The following is an 18270-nucleotide window of genomic DNA, read 5'->3' on the forward strand; positions in this document are numbered from 1 at the left end:
AAGGAAATGGAGAGTCATTCCAGCAGAGGCACAGTCTGATCTATATTTCAATAGATTATTCTTGATGCTGTGTTTAGAGTTGAATGAAGGAGAGCAAGGGTGGAACCAGAAGCCAGTTTGGAGGCTATTGTGGTAATTCAAGCAATATTCTGTTGGTGGTGAAGGTGCTGAGGGGTTCTCAGAGCCCAGATATAGTTTGAAGGTAGATCCATTTTCTAACCGATTGGCACCAAGGCAGATACTGAGGTTCTAACCTCAGCATTTGGAGTTGACATTACCTAAGATAGGAAAAATTGGATCGGACAGGTTTGAGTGGAAGGAAGGAAGGTTAAGAATTCCATTTCAACCATGTCTGAGGGATCTCTTAGACATAATGGAGACATTGCATAGGCAGTGGATATACCAGGCTGGAGTTTAGAGGAAGGATTCAGATTGGAGTGTACATTTGGAAGCTATTGTAATATACACGTTATTGACAACCGTGAGATCACCAAGGAGTGAGTGTAGATGGGGAAGCATCTAAGGGTTCTGCCCTGGTGGCTTCTGATGTTGAATATCAGAGAGAAAGGAAGGCGCAGCAAAGGAGACTGAAAAGAGCATCCGGGAAGACAGCCAGGCATGTGTGGGGCCCTGGACAGCCAGGTGAGGTCCTGCTCCCAGGAAAAGGGAACGGCCCGCTATATCCAATGCAGCTAGTAGGGTGCACATGATGAGGACTGGGACCTGACCATTGGATTTCGAAGGACAAGTCATCTCTGACTGACAAATGTACTTGTATGGAATGGTGAGGGTGAAAGCCTAGCTGAGCATGTTTGAGAGAAAACTAGAGGGAAGAATCAGAGGCACCAGGTATAGACAGCTCTTTCAAGTGGCTTTGCTGTAAGGGGAGCAAAAATAGAACGGGCAGCTGTAAGGTAGATGGGTCAGGAGGGGAATCTGTGAGCTGTACAAGCTGCTAGAAATGAACCGCCCAGGAGGGGAGCTGCTGATGTGCAGTTTGTCCTAAGATGTTTGATACAAGAATGATTTTACTCACATGTGGGGAGGACAACAGATCAGGAGATCAGGAAATGAATGCCATTAAAAAGATAGTTCGTTACTCACAGTTCCCACAAGGAAGAGGCTTGCTGGGCCACATAGGGCAGGCAGGTGGCAGAAGGAGGGGAAAGCAGGGGCCTGAGTCTTCACTGCGAGAAGGAATGACTGAGGTAGGGAAAGCAGCTCAGTAGGCTTCGGATTGGCTAGTTGGAATATTTTGGGTGGGCTCTCTCCAGTTGTCTAGTTCCTGGCCCTAGGCCAGGGCAGAGGAAGGTTGCCTCCTGAAGGGTAACAGCAAAGTGGAGGAAGTAGCAGGGACTGTGAGCTTTGGGTTGGTTAGTTTGCATCAGAAAGTCACGCTTCCCAGGGGGTCTTTGCTGTCTCTAAGAATTGACTTCCCTGGGAGGGGCAGCATCTCCCCAGTCAGCAAGGCCCCAGGTACCAAAGCGTCAGGAATGCAAAAAATAGGAAAAGATATTAATTACAGGTGTATTTAGGGGAAGGGAGGGTGCTGGAGTGAGGTCCTTTTGTAGCAAGAGAGGACAGGTTGGCCTTAGCTAAGAGCAGGGACAGTCAATTATAGCAAAGAGAAGGAAAGTGGGTGACAGATACTGGTAAGTGGGTCGATGTGGGAGGTGAGATGCTCTCTCTCTCTCTCTTCCTTTTTTTTTTTTCCCTACTTTCTTAGGGAAATAGGAGGCAAGTCACCAGTTGAGATGAGGAAGGAGGAGGAGGTGTTGAGGTTTGAGAGGGAGGAGAAGGCCTGCGCAGAATCTTCTAGGAGGGTGAGAGAGGAGCAACGCAGGGCCTGTGGCAGGAGTGAAGGGCAGCGCTGAGGACCCGCTGGAAACTCGTGGCCTTGAATTTAAAGTGGAATCAGCCCGTGTGGTTACATATCTCTCTAACCAGGCCCAGCTGTGCGATACCTGTGTGGAGCAGGTGGAGCGCAGTGTTGATCAGCACCCGGGTTTGGCCAGCTGCGAACCACAGAGGGCGAGGAAGGTGCCAGGGCACCACCCGACAATGGCCCACAGCCTTGAGCTGCGCAGGGAGGGGAGAGGGCGCAGGGGAGGGTGGCCACTGTAAGGGGGAGGCCCACGGACCGGAGGCCCCAGATACTTGAGGAGGTAGGCTCTGTTGGGGGGAATGGATGTTAATCACAGAGTTGAGTGCTTACCATCAGAGAGTACAGATGATATTTTTCCTATGTATAGAAGTCTGTTAAAATTTTTTCTTATTTTTGTTGAAGTATGTTTTCTTAGGAGCTATGTATTAGATTTTTGTAACATAAAGAAAAAAAATTTTTTTTCAAAAAAAAAAGAAATGTGTTTTGAAGTATGGGTAGGACTTGGATAGATACAGGGGCTTCATGGAGGGCAGTTCTGGACAAGGAGGTACAAGCACAAACTGGACATGCTTCCTGAACCACACGTAGCCCAGGGTAGCCAGGCCATGGCATCTGCGGGGCAGTGGCTGGGGAGGTACCGAGGAGGGCAGGGACCCCAAAGAAGAGCCTGTACTTAATTCAGGCAAGAATAAGGAGCGAGGGAAAGGTTCTGAGGAGGGGAAAGACCTAGAACACACATGGGCCTTTGTCACCGATGAGAAGAGGAAGCACTGCCATTACTGACACTGAGAGAGTTTCGCACATCTTGGTGAAAGTTCCTGAGCCTGCACCCTGTCCTCGCTCATCTCCCTCCCTTCTCATCCCTCTCTCAGCTGCAAGAATTGTGTATGTTGCAACAATAAAAGTGATTATTTTTCATTTCTGTTCTTCTCCTGTGTAATAGAGCTATTAGACTTTGGCAGATCCCTTAATATGATTAGCATTTTTGGATGATTTTGACTGAAAATGTTTGCATGAATGGTGGTTGCCACCGCTGTTGTGAATGAGGCTGTAGGCTCCCATTCCAGAATTTCATCAGCCCTGAAGTGCCATCGGCTGCCCCTTCTGTGGCTGGGCAGGTGGCAAGCGAGCCTTGGAGGGGAAGGGGGCACATTTGGCTTTTGGCTTATTGATTGTAAGGACAAGTCTGGCTAACGGGGGAGGTAGCTCCCAGGTAGGGCCAGGTGGCGGCTTTCTATCGGAGACCTGTTTCTCCCCATACAGAGAGGACAGCTACTCATCATCAGTGCAGTCAGGTAGTTCTGCAACTGTGGCCTACCCGTGAGTGAGGACCTGTCTCTCAATTATTTAGTTTCCACATTCACCAACTGTCCATCAGCTACCTGCAGAGTGGGGCAGGCCTTGGGGGTCTTGGCTCAGTGGGGAGGCTGCCTCCCTCTCAAGGGCTGGCTCCCAGGCCACTGCCAGCCTGTCTGCCCCATGATCCCCATCAGGGGCAGCCTCGCTAGAGCTGAGACATGGAACAGTGCTGATGTATTCTTCTTGAATCTGTGGCAGATTTTTGACTGTGGCTTTGAGGGGATTATTTCACAGGCCAGCCATACTGCAATGATGGGCACATGTTCATTCCAGATTTTTGTTGCATGAGGAGCTGCCTCCTGCCCTCCATCTTGGGGTTTTGACATCAGCCCAGATGCAGACAGAGGCCTGCTTCACCATGGCCTGCTGTGGGCCCTTGCACAGGCCTGGGCACCTGCAGTGACCTGGTTTCAATGAGGAGTCACCAGGGTACCTCTCGGCTCTGTCATGAGGAATCCCAGGGCTTCTGAGGTAGAACCTGGTGAAATATGTGAAACAAAGCAGTGACCAGCCAATAGGGGACCCAATGGGACTCATACTGTGAATTCTCTCCTCACTACCACAACCAAAAACAGCATCCAGATAAAGCCAATTATATTAAAATATCAGTCCAATTGGCAGAAGAAGGTGTTTCCCAGAGGGCAATCTGAAAAGATCTGGAAGGACAAGAATCCTGTCTACCGTCCATGACTGTGCAAGTTAGGTGCTCTGCACCCTTCCCTCCCCCCTCTCCTCCTCTTCCTCCCTCCAGCACTTCCTTCTCCCTTCCTTCCTCTTCCTCCCCTCCACCTCTCCCCCCCCACCCCCTCTATTTCTCTTCCCTTCTTTCATCTCTCCCCCTCCCCATTCCTTCAGGCCCAGCTACAGCACACACCCTGCTGTCTTTGGGTTCTAGTTCAGTGCAGCCAGTTTGTCCCTGAGCCTTCCAGGAGCCCTTCCCCGCCTGGGGCAGTCACCCAGATCCTTCCACTCATTCACTTACCAGGACCTAGTGAGCACCTGTCTGGGTCAGGCAAGACACTACTAACTCCTGGGAACACAATGAGAAATTAGAGGACCAACGTCTCTGCTCTGAGGCACCTGACAGCCTACAGAGGGAGACAGCTCTGCAGAGTGGATCTGCTGGGACAAACACACATTCCTAAGTCCAGTCTCTGTAAATTGGGCTTTGTGGCTCTGGGCCGCACCCAGGAGCCTGCATTTCCTGCATTTTCTAAGGAGCCTTCGGGCGATGCTCGTGCAGGTGGGCCCAGGTCAGCCCTGAGCCAACCTCAGAGAAAACAGTGTTCTCTCCCATGAGGCAGTGTCCAAAGCCACCCTGCCAAGAGGGTTTGGTGACTGCGCTCTGTGATGTTAACTGTCCTGCTTGTGCCCGTAAGAGATTAGAAAGTATAGGAACTTGTAGAAAGCTCTTAACTTCACACGGGTGTTAACATCAGACAATTCCAGACACCAGGCACAAGCTTTTACAGGAGATGGTTGTGACTTATCATAATTTCTTGATGTGCTTAGCGATTTCTCTCAGAAAACTGAGTTAACACCAGGCTGCCTCCTGCCCTGCTTCTCTGCAGACGCCTACACTCCCAGGCTGCACCTCCGGTCTCCAGCATTTCTCCAACACAAGGGCAGACCCCAGCATTTAGTCCTCCCAGAATGAATCTTCCCTGAAGTTTGCCTCTTCTGGCTGTGGGATAACCTCCCCTCACCCTGCCCTTGGGTCAGCAGCAGGAGGGGATAGCATGTGTCATCATCACAGTTTGGTTGCAAAGAACAGAAGCCTATGTAACAGGGTTTAAGTCCAGGAGGACAGGGGGCTCTCACGTGATCACAGAGACTGAGGGGACTCTCACATGACCCTGAGCAGAGATCGGAGCCACACCTCTCAGCAGATGGGGAGCTGAAGTCACCAGGCAGGCCCCACCTCCTGGCCTCACCCCTCCACTGTGCATCTGCCTCCTCCCTGTGTGCTGCCCTCCGTGTGCACCAGAGCTGCCCCACTGGTGGCCTGGGCTCCATATATTCCTGAGACCATCTAGTTCTTGCTCCCAGCATGGTCTCAATTCCAAGTGTCAGGAAAAACATAATTTGATTGACTGACTAGGTTTGGTTAACTGAGGTGGGAGGATGGGCTCACTGAGTGCTTTTCCAGGCCGGGGCTCTGCTGCTTCTCTCTCGGGGGCCCAGAGCTGGAGGACATGATTGACAACGAAGCAGTTGCTGTCCCTGGTGTGACTGGGGTGGCACAGCCGCACCAGCAGAGGGCAGCATCCTATGTACGTAGGTAAGATTGGTATGAGGTTTCTGGAAAATCATGGATGAGCCTCAGCAGGAGGGCAAAGGAATGTTATTTCCTGAGCTCCTGCTTTGCCCTGGGCTCATCTTACATGTTTTCACAGCTGCACTCTGGAGACTTAGCTGGGATCCAGAGCCCTCCATTAACGTCACCCAAGTTTTCAGTGGCAGTGCCAGCATTCCCACTAGGTGCTTCCAGCTCTCCACACTGCTTTCCCAGCATGCCCCACTGCTGCCCTGCCTCATGGATAGTAACAGGTATTCCATGGAGTCAGAAATCTGGGCATCAATGTAAAAGTCAAGCTCAAAATCAGAAGAACCTTATGAAGACCCGAGACCGAGGTCTATCTAAATAGTTCAGCTCCAGAGAATGCCACCTAATACCTTCCCAGTGTGCCAGGGGAGTTTCATGAGGCCTCTTGTATGAGATGCCTCCTTTGCCCATGAAAGCATCTTAATGGCATGTCTGGCCTTTGTCAGTGTGGGGTTTGCCAGCTCCTCCATGAAGCCTTTGCCAGAGAACGCCACAAATCACAAGGGCTGAAGTCAGGGGCTTTGAAGCTGGATGGTTTCTGAGCTCTACTCTGTGACTCTGGGACAGATTACTAAATTCCCATGGGGCTTTCAAATGAGGATGGTCCTACCTCCTTCACAGAGCTGCAGAGACTTTTAAATGAGACAGTACAGGAAAGTGCTTTGCACTGTGCTTGACACATAATAGTTGCTCAATAAATGGCTGCTATAATAATAATATAGTAATAACGAAAATGACTCTTATTCCTTGAATGAAGGAAGTATACTGTATGTTTCTCTATACCCTACAGCACCAGTAAAAAGCCTTAGATATCATAGGTGCTGAGCAATTATTTGCTGAATGGATTTATTATACAAGGGTACCTATGAAGTCTGGAAACAGAGATGAAAAGAGATAAAGGATTTGCTGATATTCACTACAGTACAGGACATAATATAATATAATAAAATTTGATATGTAAAATGTATCAGTGGGTCGTCCCTCATTAGCAATGCATGGTCCCAAGCTTCATGCAGAATTGCAATGAATGTGGTAGATTAATGCTGTGTTTCCATCAATTCCTGCACATGCATCCATGATGTGTTGCCTCAGATGGTTTTTGTCTCTGATTTTCACTGAGGTCAACTTGAGCCTTTAGCCTACTTCAGAAGAAATAATCAAGAGGATTAATGTACAAAATAAAATGTTAATCTTTGTTTCCAGACTTTATGGCCAGTAGCCGCCTTGTAAATACCTTTCATGTCTCCCATTCAGTGCCTTTTCTCTGTGGGCTGAGGTGGTCTCTCTGTGGTTTGTTATTGACCCTTTTGGGCACCAGGGGTCTCCTCTGAAAGGACCAGCATCCTGATCCACTTTCTCCTACTGAATTGTTCAGTCTAGACCTCTTCCTATTGACCTTCTCTTCTCCAGTTTCCCTTCATGCCCCCAACTTTTAGAGCTCTTCTTCCTGGGACAGGGGACAGACACATCTTGTTCCTCACCTCTGACCTTTCCTGAGACAGACCATGGATGCTCATCGTGCCATATAGCTGTCACTAGTCATGCAGTGAGAACCAGTTTCCATGTTTACAGGCTTCGCGTGATATGTGAGAATTGTTCTCGTTCAAGCAACAAATGTGCCGGTTATCCCATAGTTTGCCTAACGCTAAAACACAGCTTTATGGAGAACAGGGGTGTGGGAACTGAGGCCTTCAGGAAGCTACTAGATTGGCCAGAGTGGAACCCAGCACCTGTTGTGATAGTGTCTATGAAGGGCTTCCGGTACTGATGCCTTTACTGATACTTAAAGATATTACCTTTTGTTTACTTGAAATATAATTGACATATAACCATATGTCCATTGAAGGTGCAAATGTGTTGATTTGGTTTATTTACATATTGCAATACGATTACCACCATAGCATTAGCTAACACCTCTGTCACATCACATTTTGTGGTGAGAATCTTTAAGATCTCGTCTCTTAACAACTTTGAAATTTACAATGTAGTAATTGCTGACTGTAATCACTGTGCTATACATCAGGTCTCCAGAACTTGTTCATCTTCTAACTGCAAATTTAGACCCTTTGATCAACATCTCCCCATTTCCCCAGCCCCCACAGTCCCTGGTAACCACCATTCTCTCTGTTTCTACTGCAAGTTCAACTTTTTTAGATTCCACATGTAAGTGAGAACATTTGTCTTTCTCTGTCTGACTCACCTCACTTAGCGTAATGCCCTCAAGGCCCATCCATGTCGCAAATGGTGGGATTTCCTTTTTTTCTAGTAGCTGAGTAAATTTCTGTTTTGTGTGTATGTGTGTGTGTGCACATATGTATCACATGACTTTAATGACTTTAGCTTCTCTCTCTCTTCTGCAGGACACCAGCCATGATTGGCTGCTCCTTCGTGGTCAACAGGAAGTTCTTCGGTGAAATCGGTCTTCTGGACCCTGGGATGGATGTGTATGGAGGAGAAAATATTGAACTTGGAATCAAGGTTTGTGATACGGTATCTCCTTTACTCTTGATTTGTTCACATTTGTGAGCAAAGCTTCCTGGTCATCTTAATGTATACCTAACACTTCTTTAGCTGGCGAAGGACAGATTCCTTTATCCCACCTCTGTTCCTGAGGGTGTTCCAGCAAGATTGTCACCCCTCCTTAGACAGGGAAACCGGGCTTTCCCCCTCAAAGGGTTGAACAATTTTTTGTATGCTTAGGTGACTCACTGTGGACATTAGCCAAAGAATTTGTTTCGCATTTTCTTCCAGTATCATTCTCTCCTTACATTTTTCTTAAAATTATATTATCTTCTTAAATTAGTATTGCCATTCTATGAATGTTAATGGTTCATGTACATTATAGAACCGTAAGATGCCAGGGGAGAGAAGGACCATGTTCTGTGGGACCCTCCCTTGTCTCAGAAATGCTTCTAAGGAGAATGATAGCCAGGGGGAGAGAGGAGGATGCAGAATGGGCCTCTTGCTGGGCCTCTGGCCCAGATCACTTCCACCATTAGGCATTTTATATACTGGGTTTTGCTTAAGATTTTGTTTGAAAAAAAATTCCACTTAAAAAAAAAAGTTGGACATAATGAAGTATTCAACCTCTTTTTTTTAGACTTAAGATAAGTGAACCCGACCAGCACGTGAGGGGACTCCTTTAGGTCCTGGCAACCACTTAGCAAGTAGACTTGCTTCTCCTGCCTAGTGCACGTCTTCCTCCACATTGCAAAGAATTAGTGTTGGGAGGGTGCTCTGCTGGGGTCTCTGTGGCTGTTGCCCCCTGTCTTGAACCTTCGCATACAGAGGCCACTAAAAGTAGACTTAGGACACAATTATAAGTTTTAAACTTTATTGAATTTCTTCCACCTTACTCTGTTGTATTCTCAGTTTTGTTCTAAAAGGCAGGTACCCAGTGCAGAATCCCTACCTCTAATCAAAACCTGTTTTGTTTGTTATTTCACTGGTTTATCCCCAGCTGCTCCACACCTTTAAGACACCCCATCAGCCGCTCATCTACAATTGAGCCCTCTTTGTGGAATGAAAGGCTTTGTTCATTTGATATAATGAACCCCCAGACTACATGAGTGAAGGAAATGGTGGTGACCTCTGGATCCTAAAATCACTCCTTTTTGGAGCCCACACACTCTTCCTGCGCTTTTATTTCCAGGCTGGGTTCTTTCCTCAAGGGAATTTGCATGGGATTTCATGGTAAAGCCAAGCAATTAAAAATCCAATTAGTATGTTATCATAGCTACTATAGTGTCTTTCATCAGTTTTGAATTTAATTGAAGACGAAGATCTGGACCTAGCATGTCAAACTTGGCCCTGCTCCCATCTTTTCATCCCTCCTTGTGCTGCTCTGCTGACCTTAGCTCTCACCAACCTCTGGCATGCTGTGAAATTTACTTATTTATCATGTGTGTTGCTTTTCTGTATCTTCCCCTTACTGGGTTGTAAGCTCTGTGGGACACAGACCCTTGCATCCCAAGCATTCAGAACCATGGTTGGCACATGGCTCAATAGACAATTGTTAAATTAATGACTGAATGAATGTCTATTCGGAATTTAACATGAGTAGAGGACAGGATGATGGGAAGAGCACTGTCCCTGTGGAGGCAGGGACACAGGTGTGGGTTATGGGGACAGGTGACTCCAAGATTTGGTTGCCACTGTAGGCTGTTTTGTGGGGAGACAGGATGCAATAGAGGAACTCACTGATAAGGCTTGCTAAGATGTTGGTCTCCCCACACTTTTGAGCCATTTGCTTTGCATCAACCTAGACCCGGCAAAGGTCAAACTCTATGAAGTTGGTGGTGACCAAGTCCTGTGTGGGTGCCCCTGTTCCTGAAGAAGGGAGGGGCCCAGTTCTTTCCACCTCGAAGCGCAGCCCAGTACCCTAAAGCCTTTATGCCACCAGCTGGGGAGCTAGCCAGCTCTACTCCACACACACCTTGTGAACAGGTTGGACTGAATGGCCTCAGTGCCTGCCCTCTGGCTTGTCTTCTCCACAGCAATTCAGCTCCCCTGTCTTTTGAGAGTGTTGGGTGAATCAGATGTAGATACCACCCTCATGAGCAATAACATGGCTTTTATTATACATCCAGGCACACCCAGCATCCGTGCTGGAGTTGGGGAAGGTGTATGCTTCTTACTTCCCATCAACCACGTCCTCCTGTGAGCTGCAAGCTGACTCCATAGAGGCTTTGGTTTTCTGTCAGTTCTTAAAGCAGGACTTGAGTGCTGCTGGTGCCGTACAGACTAAAGCCTGGGTTCAGGGTCCTCACAGCCACCGTCTCCATACCATTCTGTGGTTCTCAAGGTGTGGTCCCTGACCAGCAGCACTGACCTCATCTGGGAACTTGTGAAAAATGCAAATTCTTGGGCCCTGCTCCAGACCCCCTAAATCAGACACTCTGGAGTAGGATCCAGGAACCTGTGTTTTTCTTGTAATTTAATCTTTATTGTATTTTTTTCCATTACAATTTAGTCCCCTTACACCCCTGTCCCCGCAGTGATCACCACACTGTTGTCCATGTCCATGAGTCCTTTTTCCTTTTTGCTCAATCCCTCCACCCCCTGACCTCCCCCCACCCCACCACTGACTGTCATCTGCTCTCCATCTATGAGTCTGTCTCTGTTTTGCTTGTTAGTTCAGGTTGTTCATTAGACTTCACATATGAGTGAATTTATGTGGTATTTGTCTTTCTCTGATTGGCTTAATTCATAATGTTCTCCAGGTCCCTCCATACTATCACAAAGGGTAAAATTTTTCTTCTTTTTTATGGCCGAGTAGTATTCCATTGTGTAAATGTCTCACAACTGTTTTATCCACTCATCTACTGATGGACACATGGCCTGCTTCCATATATTGGTGATTGTAAATAGCGTTGCCGTGAACATAGGGGTGCTTATGTTCATTCGAATTAGTATTTTGGGTTCCTTCAGATATATTTCCTGAAGTGGGATTACTGGATCAAAAGGCAGATACATTTTCAGTTTTTTTTTTTTTAAGTATATTTTATTGACTTTGTTGTTACAGTAGTTCCAATTTTTTCCCCCTTTGCTCCCCTCTGCCCAGTACCCCCTTCCCTCCAGCAATCCCACCCCCCTTAGTTCATGTCCATGGGTTGTGCATATAAGTTCTTTGGCTTCACCCTTTCCTATATTATTCTTAACTTCTCCCTGTCTATTTTGTGCCAGTCGATCATGCTTCTTAGTCCCTGCACCATTTCCGCATTTCTCCCCCTCCCCCCTCCCAGCTGATAATCCTCCAAATGATCCCCATATCTATGATTCTGTTCCTATTTTGGTTTGCTTAGTTGGATTTTGTTTTTACTTTTTAGATTCAGTTGTTGATAGTTGTGAGTTTGATGTCATTTTAGTGTTCATAGTTTTGATCTTCTTTTTCTTAAGTAAGTCCCTTTGACATTTCATATAATAATGGCTTGGTTATGATGAGCTCTTTTAGCTTTACCTTGTCTGGGAAGCACTTCATCTGCCATTCCATTCTAAATGATAGCTCTGCTGGATAGAGTAATCTTGGTTATAGGTTGCTTTTCATCACATTGAATACTGCTTGCCGGTCCCTTCCTGCCTGCAAAGTGTCCTCTGAGAAATCAGCTGATAGTCCTATAGGCACCCCTTTGTAGGTAACTCTCTGCATCTCTCTTGCTGCCCCCAGGACTCTGTCTTTATCTTCCACCTTTGGCATCTCAGTCATGATGCATCCTAATGTGGTCCCCTCTGAGTCCAGCTTTTCTGGGACCCTCCGTGTTTCCAGGACCTGTATGTCCATCTCCTTCACAAAATTTGGGAAGTTTTCCTCATTTTTTTCAATCTAGCTTCCTCATTCTGCACTGGTTGACTGTTTTTTTCTTCCTTATTTTCTAAGTCATTGATTTGAACCCAGGTTTCCTTCCCTTCACCATTGGTTTTGTGTGGATTTTCCTTCATCTCACTTAGCATAGCCTTCACTTCTTCCCTTATGCATTTGCTGTACTCAAGCATATCTGTGTCAAGCCTGTGAGCATCTTTATCACCAGTGTTTGGAATTCTGCATCTGTTAGGTTGGCTATCTCCTCGTCTCTTAGTTCTTCCATTGGAACCTTGATCTGGTCCCCCTTTTGGGCCATACTTCTGTCTCCTCATTCTGACAGTCTCCTGTGTTTGTTTGCCTCTGAGTCCCAGGTAGAGCTGTCGCTCCTGTTATGTTGTAATGGGTGGAGCCTTAGGGATTTGTCAGTACAGGGTGACCTGTTTCACCATGTTGTGGTGCTGTATGTTGGGGAGGGGTCCGAGAGGCAACAATGCCACTTGCCCAGCACTCACCCCTTTTCCAGGCACCTCTCCCACTTACACACCGGACTGGCGCCTCTCTAGCTGCTGCCCTAACTGTCATTCCCAGAGGGGGTGGGTCTGCAGAAGTTTTAGGACCGTGGGGACCCTTTAAACAGGCAGACTCTGCTGAGACTGGCAGTTTTTGCCTCCACCCCAACCCTCACTTGTCTGCACAGTCAGAAGCAGAGGCTTGATTTTACCCAGTGCTGGGACCGTGAGTTGTGAGGTCTGGTGAGGAGCTGGGAACGCTCCCCAGGTGTTCCTTATGACTTTTAAAAATGTGTGACTGCATTTTCTGCCGGCCTGCTGCTGCCTCCACTGCTGCTGCTGCTGCTGCTGCTGCTGCCGCCACCACATCGAGTCCTCTCCGCCCCTCCTACCTGTCTGGATGAGTATTTCTTCTTTATATCTTTGTTTGCTGGACTTCCATGCAGTTTGATTTTCTGAAACTTCTGGTTGTTTCTAGTTTTGAGGTAGTTGTATTCCTTCTTAGTTGTGGAGGGAGACGCAGTGTGTCTGTCTACGCCTCCATCTTGACCGGAAGTCCTCATTTTCAGTTTTTTGAGGTATCTCCATACTATTCTCCACAGTGGTTGCACCAATCTGCAGTCCCACCAATAGTGCAAAAGGGCTCCCCTTTCTCCACATCCTCACCAGCACTTGTTGATTTATTGGTGATAGCAATTCTGACAGGTGTGAGATGGTGTCTCATTGTGGTTTTAATTTACATTTCTCTTATTATTAGTGGCAATGAACATCTTTTCATGTGTCTATTGTATCTTTGTGTTCTCTTTGGAGAATTGTCTATTGAGGCCCTTTGCCCATTTTATAATTTAGTTGTTTGGGTTTTTTTTTTTTTTTTTTTTTTTTTGTGAATTTTGTAAGTACTTTATAAATTTTGGTTATTTACACCTTATCAGATGTATTGGTGGATACGTTCTCCCATTCTGTGGGTTATCTTTTTATTTTGTTGATGATTTCCTTTGCTGTGCAAAAACTTTTCAGTTTGATGCAGTCCATTTATTTATTTGTTTGTTTGTTTGTTTTCCCTTGCCTGGGACTCTAATGGATATACTCTATCCATTAAAAAATTTCTATGAGCAATGTCTGAGATTTTGCTACCTATGTTTTCCTCTAGGATTTTTATGATTTGGGGTCTAACATTTAAGTCTTTAATCCATTTTGAATTTACTCTTGTGTATGGTGTAAGAAAGTGGTCTAGTTTCATTTTCCACATGTATCTGTCCAATTTTCCCAGCCCCATTTGAATAAACTGTCTTTGGCCCATTCTATGTGCTTCCTTCCTCTGTTGAATATTAATTGACTGTAAAGGTGTGGGTTTATTTCTGGGCTCTCTATTCTGTTCCATTGATGTATGTGTCTGTTTTTATGCCAGAACCAGGCTGTTTTGATTACTATGGCCTTGCAATATAGTTTGATACTAGGTATCATGATTCCTCCCACTTTGTTCTTCTGTCTCAGGATCACTATTGCTATGAGGGGCCTTTTGTGATTCCATATAATTTATTTTCAATATTTGTTCTAGTTCTATGAAATACATCATTGGAATCTTGATACAAATCACTTTGAATCTATAGATTGCTTCGGGTATTATGGACATTTTAATGATGTTAATTCTTCCTGTCCATGAACTTGGTATATGCTTCTACTTATTTGTATCTTCTTCAGTTTCTTTCTTCAATGTCTTTCTTCCATGTACATGTCTTTTACATCCTTGTATAGGTTTATTCCTAGGTATTATTTTCTTTTTGAAGCAATTGTGAGTGGGATTGTTTTCTTAATTTCCTTTTCTGCTAGTTCATTTTTGGCATGTAACAATGACTTCTGGATATTAATTTTGTATCCTGCTACTTTGCTGAATTCATTTATCAGTTCTAGTAGTTTCTTGGTGGAATCTTTGTGTTTCTCTACATACAGTAACATGTCATTTGTAAATAAGGACAGTTTTACTTCTTCCTTTCCAATTTGGATGACTTTTATTTCTTCTTCTTGTCTGATTGCTGTGGCTAGGACTTCCAGTATTACGTTGAATAAGAGAGGCGAAAGTAGACATCTGTATATTCTCCCCAGTTTTAAGGGGAATGCTTGTAGTTTTTGCCTGTTAAGTAGGATGCTGTCAATAGGTTTGTCATATATGGCCTTTATTATGTTTAGGTACACTCCCTCTATTTCCACTGATGGGAGTTTTTGTCATAAAAGGATACCGGATTTTATAAAATGCATTTTCTGCATCTGCTGATATGATCATGTGGTTTTTATCTTTCATTTTGTTTACGTGGTGAATCACATTTATTAATATGTGAATGTTGTACCAAACTTGCATCCTAGTATAAATTCCATTTGATCATGGTGTATGATCTTTTTGATGCATCACTGTATTTGGTTGCTAATATTTCGCTGAGGATTCTAACATCTATGTTCATTGGGGACACTAGCCTATGATTTTCTTTCTTTGTAGTATTTTTATATGGTTTCGGAATTAGGATAGTGCTGGCCTCGAAAAATGAGCTTGGGAGTCATCCCTCCTCTTGAATTTTTTGGAATAGTTTGAGGAGAGGTGTTAGTTCTTATCAGAATGTTTGGTTAAACTCAACTGCGAAGCCATGCAGTCCAGGGCGTTTGTTTGTTGGGAGTTCTTTGATTGCTACTTCGATTTCAGTAGGTGTAATCTGTCTATTCAGATTTTCTGATTCATCCTGAGTTATTTTTGGAAGATTGTATGTTTCTAGGAATTTATCTATTTCATCCAGGCTGTCCAGTTTGTCGGCATATAATTGTTTATAATATTTTCTTATAATCCCTTGTGTTTCTTTGATGTCAGTTGTTATTTCTCCTCTTTCACTTCTGATTTTATTTCTTTGGGTCCTCTCTCTTTTTTCTTGATGAGTCTTGTTATGGGTTTGTCAATCTTGTTTATCTTTTCAAAGAAGCAGCTCTTGGATACATTGTCCAATGAATCAGTTTTTAAGACCCTATATAGTTTATTTCTGCTCTGATTTTTATTATTTTCTTCCTTCACTTTGGACTTTGTTATTCTTTGTCAAGTTCCTTTAAATGTGAAGTTAGATTGTTCAGTCAAGCTTTTTTTTTTTTTTTTTTTTTTTTTTGCTTTTTGATATAGGCCTGTAATTCTATGAATTTTCCACTTAGGATTGCTTTCCCAGTGTCCCACAGATTTTGGGTTGTTGCATCCTCATTTTCATTTGTTTCATGGTACCTTTTGATCTCTTCCTTGATCTTGTTGTTGACTCATGACTCATTCATTGTTTAATGACATATTATTTAGCTTCCATGTCTTAGCATGTTTTTCAATATTCTTCTTGTGATTGATTTCTAGTTTCATAGCATTGTGGTCAGATAAGATGCTTAATATGATTTCAATCTTCTTATATTTATTAAGACTTGTTTTGCATCCTGACATGTGGTCTACCCTCGAAAACATTCCATGTGCATTTGGCAAGTATGTATATTCTCTTGCTTTGGTGTGAAATCTTCTGAAGATATCAATTAAGTCCATTTAATCTAGTGTATCATTTAAGGCCGCTCTTTTCTTGTTGATTTCTGAGAGATCTATCCATTGAAGTCAGTGGGGTGTTAAAATCCCTGACTATGATTGTATTACTGTTGCTATCTCCCCTTATGTCCATCAAGATTTGTTTTACATATTTACGTCCTCCTGTGTTGGGTGCATAAATGTTTATAAGGATTATATCCTCTTGTTGGATTGTTCCCTTTATCATTATGTAGTGTCCTTCTTTGTCTTTTACCATAGTGTTGGTTTTAAAGTCTGTTTTGACAGATTTAAGTAATGCTACCCCAGCTTTTTTTCTTATCCATTTGCATGAAGTATCTTTTTGCAATCATTTACTTTTAGTCTGTGTGTAATCTTTTGATTTGAGATTGGTCTCTTGGAGGCAGCATATGTATGGGTCTTGTTTTCTTATCCATTCAGCTACCCTGTCTTTGATTGGAGCATTTAAGCCATTTACATTTAAGGTGATTATTGATAGATACGTATGTAGTACCATTTTATTGTTAGATTGCTTTCCTCTGGTGTTACTTTTTTTTTTTTTCTCCTTTGTTTTCTTCTTTTTCTTTTTCTTCTCCTTCCCCTTCCCCTTCCCCTTCTTCTCCTTCTCCTTCTCCTTCTCCTTCTCCTTCTCCTTCTCCTTCTCCTTCTCCTTCTCCTTCTCCTTCTCCTTCTCCTTCTTCTTCTTCTTCTTCTTCTTCTTCTTCTTCTTCTTCTTCTTCTTCTCCTTTCTTTCTTTTTTCTTCTTTCTCCTTTTTTCTTCTTTCTTTTTTAACATTTTTTGCAGTACTGGTTTGGTGTTAACAAACTCCTTTAGTCTTTTCTTGTCTGGGAAGCTCCTTATTTCTCCTTTGATTTTAAATGCTAGCCTTGTTGGGTAAAGTAGCCTTGGTTATAGGTCCTTGCTTTTCATCACCCTGAATATTTCATGTCGCTCCCTTCTGGCCTGAAATTTTTCTGTTGAGTAACCAGATGCCAGTCTAGTTGTTGCTGCCTTGTAGGTTACTACCTGCTTTTCTCTTGTGGATTTTAGAATTCTCTCCTTGTCTTTAAGCCTTGTCATTTTAATTATGGTGTGTCTCAGTGTAGGCCTCTTTGGGTTCAACTTTTGGGACTCTCTGAGTTTCTAGGATTTGTGTGACTTTCTCCTTCACCAGATTAGGAAAGTTTTTAGCCATTATTTCTTCAAATCAGTTCTCGATTCCTTGTTTGCTGTCTTCTCCTTCTGGTATTCCCATGATGTGGATGTTGTTATGCTTCATCTTGTCCAAATTTTTTCTTAAGCCCTCCTCATTTTTTTTAAATTCTTTTTTCCTTTTGCTGCTCTTCCTGGGGGTTTCTTTCCACCTTGTCTTCCAAAACACTGATTCAATCCTCTGCTTCATCTAACCTACTGTTTATTCCTTCCAGTGTATTATCGTCGGCAGCCGTCCGTCTCAAGAGACGATGGTGTAGCTTCTTCAGAGTCTATCTGCACCGCCGAGAATGGCTGTGCAGTCCGACTCGGGAGTGACATGGTATCTGTCTCCTCCCGTGTTGAATCGACATCTTGCGATGACGCTGAAGCTACAGAGCCTGGGCAGGGTAATATGGAGGGTCTGCTGTTGCCCATGCAGCAGACCCCCCCTCTCTTCGCAGCTGAAGGGTCCAAGGGAAAGACGGAGTCGATACAGCTTGGGTTCAGGTGCGCCGCAGGAGTTGCCGGTGTTGACTACAACGTCAAACCGCCTTAGGGACTCCGGCTCCGGATTTTCTGTCGGGGTTTACTCCCCTTAGCCTTTCCCCTGAAGAGGTATGCCGCAAGGCAGCGGAGGTTTTTTGGAGTCAGAGTTTTCCTTCTCTGATGTACCCTGACTGGAAGATCGAACCAGCGACACTTAGCTCGCAGGCCGACGCTCAATCCACTGAGCTAAACCAGCCAGGTTCCAGTGTATTATTTACCTCAAATATTGCACTCCTTATTTCTGACTGATCCTTTTTTATGGTTCTTATGTCTTTTTTCATGCTTTTGAGTATCCTTATGATCATTACTCTAAACTCTCTGTCTGATAACTGCTGCCTCTATTTCATCTAATTCTTCTGGAGAATCCTCTTGTTCTTTCATTTGGGGGCTATTTCTTTGTTTTCCCATTTTGGCTTCTTTATATTTTCCACCTTAGATGTTAAACTAATCAGCTGTTAAAATGATCAGTTGTTAATCTAATCAAGCTGTAATCAGTGGTCTGGCTTAAGCACCAGACAGTAGGACAGAGTAAGTCCTGTGGATGGGGCTATTGCTTCCCTCCAGGTGATGCCATTGGGAGAGGAGTGCTCTGCCTGAAAAAGGTG

The 18270-nt window shown here is 44.4% G+C and overlaps 1 protein-coding gene across 2 annotated transcripts in view; it reads left to right on the forward strand.

The window, feature by feature from the left end:
- Positions 1-18270, forward strand: part of GALNT17 (polypeptide N-acetylgalactosaminyltransferase 17) — a 447810-nt gene that overhangs the window by 327731 nt on the left and 101809 nt on the right. For both annotated transcript variants that reach the window (XM_090276912.1, XM_090276913.1), the window contains one exon: positions 7931-8048. In XM_090276912.1, coding sequence (XP_090133038.1) covers positions 7931-8048 — 118 coding nt within the window. The remainder of the gene's footprint in view (positions 1-7930; positions 8049-18270) is intronic.

Source organism: Furipterus horrens, unplaced genomic scaffold (assembly GCF_987537825.1).
Source record: "Furipterus horrens unplaced genomic scaffold, mFurHor1.1.pri manual_scaffold_5, whole genome shotgun sequence".
Classification (NCBI taxonomy): Eukaryota; Metazoa; Chordata; class Mammalia; order Chiroptera; family Furipteridae; genus Furipterus; species Furipterus horrens.